Consider the following 8,226-nt stretch of genomic DNA (forward strand, 5'->3'; position numbering starts at 1 on the left):
CGCGACGCAAGATGGCAGCCACCACGGGCTCGGGTGAGCGGGGGCGCCGCGCCCGGCCGGCCGAGGGGGCGCGGGTTTGGGCTGGGACGTGAGGACCCGCGAAGGCCTTTGCAGTGGGGCGCGCGTCTCTGCGGCTTCCCTGTCTGCGGGGCTCCGCGGCGGCGACCCGCGCGGCCCGACGGGGGAGGAGGAGCAGGCGGCGGCCGGAAGCACGGGCGGGGGCCTGGGGGACTGTGGGCGGCGCGGCCAGGCCCAGAGGCTCCCCGGGCGGCGTGAGGCCCCGGGAAGAGGAAGGGCCCAGCCCACGGCGCTGCTGGGGGCCGGAGAGGGCGAGGAGTGAGCCTGGGGTTCCGGGGAGGCGTGGAGGGATCGCGGGGTCCCCGAGGTCCAGGTGCCCTAGAGCGGGCGGAAGTCCCTTGCCGGGTGAGGGGGGAGCCTTAGGTGTCCGTGGGAGGGGGCCTCGGGGAAGCCCTCCGGCCGGATGGGAGGAGGAGGCAAGGTCCCGAGGAGTGGCGGCACGGATCCCCCTGGGCTGCGGGACCGGGGCTAGCCTTGGTTCTGGGGGTGGTTAGCCAGCAAGTCTGTGTGTTGGTTACGGGGAAAGTCGCAGGATGACTGCTTCCCGGGGAGCTAAGGGCATCTGCACAGGATGAGCGACAGGGGGCAACGGGGTCGGATTCCAGAGGGTTCTATGGTGGGGCGACCCGCGGTGAAACAACCCCATTACCCTGTTGGAGCAGACAGGTGGATTCCTCAAAACTAGGTTTCAGGAGACAAGCTGGGAGTGGAGCAGAATATTGGACAGGGGAGAAAGGTGAATTGAGAGACCTGGGGGGTGTTGGGGGGTGCCAGCTGAGAGAAGGGCCCCAGCGATGGGGGAGAGCACGAGAGGATCCAGTTGTAGACAGCTTGGTTTTGCTTTTTTTTTTTTTTCTTGAAGAGAGAGAAACCTCTTCTTCCTGTGTTGGCCAGGGAAGTAGACCCCAGAAGTGTCTGTCTGGTGAGGTCATCCTCCCCTCCACCCCCTATGGAGACCTGAGGCAAATATGTGGGCTCAACTCAGACTTTCCCCGTTGGCTGGGTGGGAGTGGGGAGAGGAACAGATGAAATGAGAACTCTCGGGTGACTGGGGAAGGACAGGCAAAGCGGAGATGAAGGGTTCTTCTGGGCTAGGGCGCCTTCCAGTCCCTGGTGGGTCAAAGGAAGCCAGTGGGTGAAGGGTGAAACCTGAAGGTGTGTTTCAGGGTTAGCGTTCCTACAGGGTACCAGGGGTGATCTTGAGCGTGGCGGGCATTGGTGGGGCAGGTCCCTCAGAGGGTCTGATCAGGCAAGAGTCGGACTCTGGAAGTGCAGGGTTGGGGAAAGAGTAAATGTCCCCATTTTGATGAGGCTGTCCCCGCAGGTCCCTGGCAGTGAAGTTGGCCAAGGCAGTTCTCCCCAGTGGGGTGAGGGTGGGTTAGCAGACAAGGCCACAGTGTTTCCCCACTGTAGGCTCGCAGGAACACCGGCCTGAGTACCGAAGTCCCTGGGTAATTTAGGCTACAGCAGCACTGCTAGGGGAGGATTGGTAACCTAAGGGGACACTGTTAGGGGAATCCCCCTTTCCGGGATGTTTCTGTTCTGGTACCCAAGGAACCATACTTGTCTGAGAGGGTGGAGATAAAAGGAGTTGGATGCAGGGTGTCTGACTGAGGTAGCCCACCACAAACTGTCTTTTATATTTAAAGCGGTAGGGTCTCTCCGGAGCATCCAGAAGCCCTTGCACCCTTTAACTAGGTTTTGGTTTCGGCTAGTGGAGTGCTGAGTCAGTTCCTTTACCAAGATACTGCCACAGGCACTCCCAGAGGACGGGCTGAGTCAGGTCAGACTGCTGGGGGATCCTCTCACCAGAATAATATCCCTGCCAGGTCGCTGTAAACTGGGGAGTACATGGCACCGGTGGCAGCCAGGATTGCAGTGGTGAAGCAGCTCAGCCCTGTTTGCGGGCCCCTTGAGATTGGCTACCTACAATCCGGTTTGACAGCCACTTCATTGTGACTTCTGAGGCCCTGCCAGTTGAAGAGTGCTTCATAAATGCTGTGGCAGTCAGATAAAGCGTTAGCAGCTGCTACCTAGTGGCATATAAGAGCACTTGGCATGGTTTAGATAACACAGGACCAACTTTGAGATGCCTCAGAATGGGCTTCCCAAACATTTGTCTGTTTATTCAACAGATACCTCCTGAAGGTCTGTTGTAAGTAGCTTACAAGATGGCATCGCCTCTGTCCTTGAAGAGTTTGCATTCAAATCAGGGAAAAGGCCATTAAGGGAGTAAATAAGGACGATGATCTCAGACAGCAGTGAGCTGTGAGGAAATTGATGTGCCGGAGTGTCTGGAGAGACAGTCAGGGAAGGCTTTTCTGAGAAGGTGGCATTTGAATTGAGACAAATGATGGCAGGAGCCACCCTGCAGCATGTGTCACGGGCCCAGAGTGGAGAGGGTTGTCAGTGCAGAGGGCCTCTGGTGCAGCTGAGCTGGTCCTGTTGAAAGAGAATAAAAAGTCCTTAGTGCTTAAGGGAGACTTGTTCAGATGAGTTGGAGAGATGTAGTTTGGGATTTTAGCCAGTGCAAGGGGAAGCCATTGACCAAGCGTCTGATACGAAGTAGGCATGCAGTAAATACTTGTCCAACGAATGAATGAATGAATGCCTTAAAAAGAGGAATGACTGGATCTGTCCTATGCCCCCAGGCAGTGGAAGCAGTGCTGACTATTACTAGAGGAACAAAAAGACTTAATTGGTTTAAGCTAAACCAGGTGTGCAGGCCTCTCTGCTCCCTAACCCTGAGAAGGTGCTGAGCTGTGTTTGTGTGCGGGTACTCAGTGTGTGCTTTTTGAGTAATGTGTGCCCTGGTTGCTGGGACACAGTCGCGAGTCCTTTGAGTTCCTGGAAGGGCTGAGCTTGGTTTTTTATGGTTGCTGCTGTCAGCGCTTGACTGCGACCCCTTCCCATTTCCCTTGGTTCTGCTAGGTAAGATTCTGCAGATTCTAGAGAGTGGCACTGTGAAAAGCCCAGCACGGTCCCTTAGGACGGCTGTTCTATGTCTCCTTCCTGTCCGGTCCAGGACTGCAGGATTGACTGGGCCCTTGGCTGCCAAGCCCTTCCTCTCAGCCAGCAGCCCACAGGCTTCCCTGCCAGCTAATCAGAAACTGGGTGCCACAGGTTGTAAGTTTGCATACATAGGAGTGACCTGATACACATACCAGTTTGTGAAAATTTATTTTTTTATTTTATTCTCATCTTGAACAAAGAACTGAATGAAACGAGCAAAAAGTAGTGGCCAACTTCATTTGAAAAAGTGAAGAGTGAGGGAGAAACTAGCTCAGCAGAGTGAGATTGGGCCAAGTAAAAGAGGAAAAGGCCAGGTAAAAGAACAGTCTGGAGGAAGCAGGGCGGACTGTCCCGAGGACAATTTAATCACATAGGCAGTAAGATTAAATAGTCTTCCTCTCCGTTTTGGGATATTTCCAGGAACGCTGAGGATGGGAGACCAGAACCCTGTTAGTGTCCGTCCCCGCGTCTCTCTCTACAGTCCTGTGGATTGTAGTTAAGTGCCTTTTGTGCAGCGTGGGCCTTACTTCGAGACAGCTGCTACAGATGTGCTCACCCAAGGAAGCAGGGGTGTGCCCCAGCCACACGGGCGAGATCACACGCTATTGTCCTGATAGGGGCTTGCCAGGGTTAACTTTAATTTTGATGATGATTTACCCCCACACATTAGGGCCACCCTGTGCCTTCGGTCCCCCACATTCTTTCCCTTGGTCTTCCTCTTTCTCTTCATTCCCGTTCATATTCATTCATTCTCCCTCTCAATCATTTCTCCCCTGTCTCCTCTTCCTGAATTGTAACTACATGGTAATTTGGTAACAGTGGGCTACACACTCTTGAAGTACTGGGCAGCACATTTGATGATACTGTTTTTTAATTAAGTTTATCTGTACGTTTGAGGTAGACATAATGATCACATTCATTATAGGGAATTTGACCAGTAGGTGGTATAACTTGATTCTTTTTTCCCCATTCCCCTACCCTCCCTTCAACCCCTCTTCTCCTTGTTTACAAAATCTTTGTTTCCATTTTTTCCTTCTTACCATTTTTCTTTCTTTTTCCTTCCTTCCTTTCCCCCTCCCTTTTCCTTTCCCCATCCCTAATACTGTTGCTTTTACATCGCGAGTAGTGCTCTAGCGCATTCCTGTATTTTGCCTTACCCCTTCTGTCATCTCTGCCTCCCCATAGCCCCACCGTATCGCTGAGGAGATTGATACCTGGCTGAGGCTGCTGGTGGTCAGACCAGAGCCCAGACATTTTGACTCCAGCATTGCAGCTGCTCCTTAGGAAGGAAACAGAAAAGGCATAGATTTGAGCATGTGCACTCCCTGAGTCTCAGAGAGTTTAATCATGGGCACTGTCTGCTCTCTGCTTCAGGAACCCTTTTCATAGCATCCCTGGCTGCAGTTTATCCCCTTCTGGGTAATGTTGTAGCTGACAAGAGTGAGGCTGGTTTTTAAGGATGTTCTCTTGTGTAGGTTTGGAGTAACTCATTCCTGCAGGGCCTAGGGCCCCCAGATGTCACAAAGTAGGTCTGTGTCCTTGTGGGTATGCAACCCTTAGACTTCTTTTTTAACTTGCATTTTGAGAGCTCACTGTGTGCTAAATGCCACATTGAATGCATTATCTCACTTGTCTTGGAGCCTTTGAGGCAAATACCTATTGTACAGGTGAAAAAACTGAGGCCTAGGGAGGAGACGTGACTAGCTTGAGGCACAGAGCTGGTGACTTGCAGGGTCAGGTTGCAGAACTGAGACAGCTTTTCCCAGGACGAGTGCCTTGGGCCGTCTTACCATTCCTCCAGACCCATTGCAGCCACCCCCACCCCCACCTGTCTGTTCACCTCTCAGCTTTGGCCAGGTAGTTCCCTCTGGGTAGACATTACAGTAATGACCCTCCGCTAGGAGTCTTTGCTCACCTTCACGTCCACCGTGTCACGAGTCCAGCAGGTGTAACCCCAGCATACACGCCACATCCTCCTTGCTATCTCCATTGTCCTCATCTAACCAAGACCATCTTTCTCTTGCCTGGTAGCCAGGAAAAAGCCTCCTGCTTTGTCTTGCCCTTCCCAGTGCATTTTCTGTGCAGGAGGCAGAATGTCGGAACTGCCACTTCACTCCAAAAAGCCCTCCCCACTGCACATAGAATGAAATCGGGGTTTTCTCATGGCCCCCAAGGCAGGCCTTACGCAGTCCTGGCCCCACCTGTCCCTGCCCTCACGTGGTAGCCCACACCCGCTGTTCATGCTCTTCCCTTGCTGGAGGGCTCTGTTCCCAGATCCCTGCCTGCCTGCCTGCTTCTCATTCTTCAGGTTACAGTCCCCAAGAAGGCTATCCCTGACCACCTCACTCCATGCAGTCTCAGTCACTGTCCCAGCTTCCTCTTTATTCTCTTCTAAAGCGCAGCCTTACCTGTGGTTTTTCACACATTTCCTATGCCTTTCTGTTAGGCAGGACTCTGTCTCTTTCTGTCCAATGTCCTTAGCACCCAGCACAGTCCTGACATAGTAGTAGGTGCTCAGAAAGTACTTGTTGACTGTTGCAGTGAATTAATCCAGGGTCTCAGGGATATAAATTCCCTGTGTGGAGAAGCAGTATCTGATGGGGCAGCAGCAAAGTGGCCTTCACAAAGGGAAGCTCTTACCCTGGCCCGTGGTAATTAGGTGCTTTATCACAGAGTGCACTGTGTCTTCTCCTTCCCAGCGTCTGACTCATTTCCCACAGCTTACCCTTTGTCTCCACCTGTCAGAAAATCTGATCCTTGGCCTTGGTCACTCACTGACGCTAACAGCAGGAGTTCAGGGTCATGCATTCTATCACCACTTGTTCCATGTCACGTAGGACTGCAAAGAATGCTAGGTTGCCACAGGTTTTTCTCCTAGAGCAGTGAGCCTCCAACGGGGGAGCATGAGAACCAACTGGAGGGCTTGTCACTTTCCTGGGCCCACCCTCAGTTTCAGATTCTAGAAGTCTGAGTGGAGTGAATTCCCAGATGAGGTCCAGACTACAGGTGAACTGGTACCCTAGAGGTAAGACGTCTGCTCCTCTGGTCAGACACCAAGGAGGCAGCCAGGCGAGCTGGTTACTCAGGAGTAAAAATTACAGGCCCTGAAATTTATTTCTAGCTTTCAGGCACATTGAATTCTGGTACACCCCTCTCCCTAGGCCTCCTTTTCTAAAGTGGGAGCAGCAGGCCTGTCTCAGCTCACCCACTTCCCTGGATGAGCACCCAAACCCACTTAACCAACAGCTTGCTTTTCTGGAGAACCAGGAGGCCCTGCCATTCATTGCAAATCAGGACTCTGCCAGGCCAGGGCTTTCCAAGATTGCCGTGCTGTCGTAGCTGCTGCTTTGTGACCACCATTGTCCCAAAAGATGTTTTAAAGGACTTCATAATCCTTTTTGTACCACAAATATTTTAATATGTTGGTATGCCTCAGATTACTGTGTTCAGGGTTTTACTATGACAGGGTGTCAAACTCTTATCAAATATTCATGCTTTTCCAACCTAGTTGTCATATTTTCTTTGTAAAATCCTGCAGCTGCTGACTTAAGTTTATATTTAGCCAAGAGAATAACTGATGGCTTTTGATACTGACACAGATCCAGGAAAAATCCTCTGGAAAGATTCTGAAGTAATAGGAACAAATATTTTCTTTCTAAAGTTTTGGATTACTATGATATTTTAGCACCTTGTTGAAGTTATTGTAACATATTCAAGTTCACATCTCATAGTGAACTTTAATAGCTGCAGTCTGTTTAGTTACAGTTACCTTTAGATACAGATTTTCCTAGAACACTTCCAACTCCTATAAAGCCTGTAATTCTCTTGGTTTTGCAAGATGGACTACCACAAGGTCATTTTTATAGTCTCTATCACTGCTGCTGTTTTTCCAGCTGCTCTTGATAAATACTTGGAATCTTAAAATTTAGGTTGAATTAGTTGATTAAAGTGCTGTGGGAATAAGATTTTGTTTCTCACTGAAATGTTTTGTTCAAAGTTACCATGTTTCTCACTGAAATGTTTTGTTCAAAGAGTTTAAGTTTTGCACTTAAACTCTTTATTTGGGATAGGATGAGGTATTTCCTGACTAATACGTTTTTAGGCCTGCAGGTTCTTTTGAACACTGATACTTGGATTTATATCACAGAAGTAGCCCCTGACATGCCAGACCTGGGATGTGGTAGCCATTTGGATTGAAATACTCTTTTGCTTGTAGAAAATACTGATGTATTAACTTTGTATGAAGTTTCTGAATGATATGGGATATATCATGTTTTCATATATAGATTGGAAAAAAAAGTTCACTTTATATTAAAGAATCCTTTCACTTGGATAAGAAATCACTTTTCCTTCATTTGAATTAAAAGTAGTGGGGCTGGGGAATATAGCTCAGTGGCATAAGCGCCTGCCTGGCAAGCACGAGGTCGTGAGTTCGATCCCCGGTACCAGGGGAAAAAAAAAAGTAGAATGTTTCCTAAAATTCTCTCTTTTTCTGTCTTTTTTTGAGACAGGGTCTTGCTATGCAGTTCAGGCTGGCCTTGAGCTCACTCCGTAGCCCAGGCAGGTCTCAAACTCGCAGTAATCCTCCTGCCTCAGCCTCCTGAGTGCTGGGATTACAGGCATAAAATTTTCAAACACTAAAAATAAATGTAGTTATCAAATCTTACTTATCTCACAATGAAAAAAATTTAGGTATCTCGATTGTATGGCACCAGTGTCCAATGTTTTGGTCTCATTAGACTGTTAGAATTTACAGTAGGAGAGGCAGATTCTGCTGTTTGTTCAACCTGGAAACATTTATTGAGTTTCATTGTGCGGCAGACAGCATGCAGTTCTGGGGAGGCAGGATTGAATGAGTCACAGCTCTGCCTTGAGCTCAGAGAGTGAGACAGATGATGAAAAACAAAGAAGAAGGAAAAGGAAAGAGAAAGTAAAAGGTACAGCACAGGGTGGTGTGGAGGTAAAGGCCTGTGGTGGCAGGGCTCGAAGTGGCCTGTGTCATCTGGCTTTAAAGTAAGGTAAGATGTACAGTTTTTAAGATCATTATATTCTGATTATTTTTGTTGGTCCTTAGAATCCATGCTAAGCTCCTTTGATAATCTTTATAGTATTAGACTCCCTTTTATTTTTTTTTTT

General features: G+C 49.6%; 1 protein-coding gene across 1 annotated transcript in view; it reads left to right on the forward strand.

Annotated features, from left to right (window-relative positions):
- Nucleotides 1–8,226, forward strand: part of Ube2v1 (ubiquitin-conjugating enzyme E2 variant 1) — a gene marked incomplete at its 5' end in the record, with an annotated part of 31,318 nt that continues 23,092 nt past the window's right edge. The window contains 1 exon segment of the mRNA XM_005392321.2: nt 1–33. Coding sequence (XP_005392378.1) covers nt 12–33 — 22 coding nt within the window.

The sequence above is a fragment of the Chinchilla lanigera genome, unplaced genomic scaffold, assembly GCF_000276665.1.
Source record: "Chinchilla lanigera isolate Chin_1 unplaced genomic scaffold, ChiLan1.0 scaffold00044, whole genome shotgun sequence".
NCBI classification, from domain to species: domain Eukaryota; kingdom Metazoa; phylum Chordata; class Mammalia; order Rodentia; family Chinchillidae; genus Chinchilla; species Chinchilla lanigera.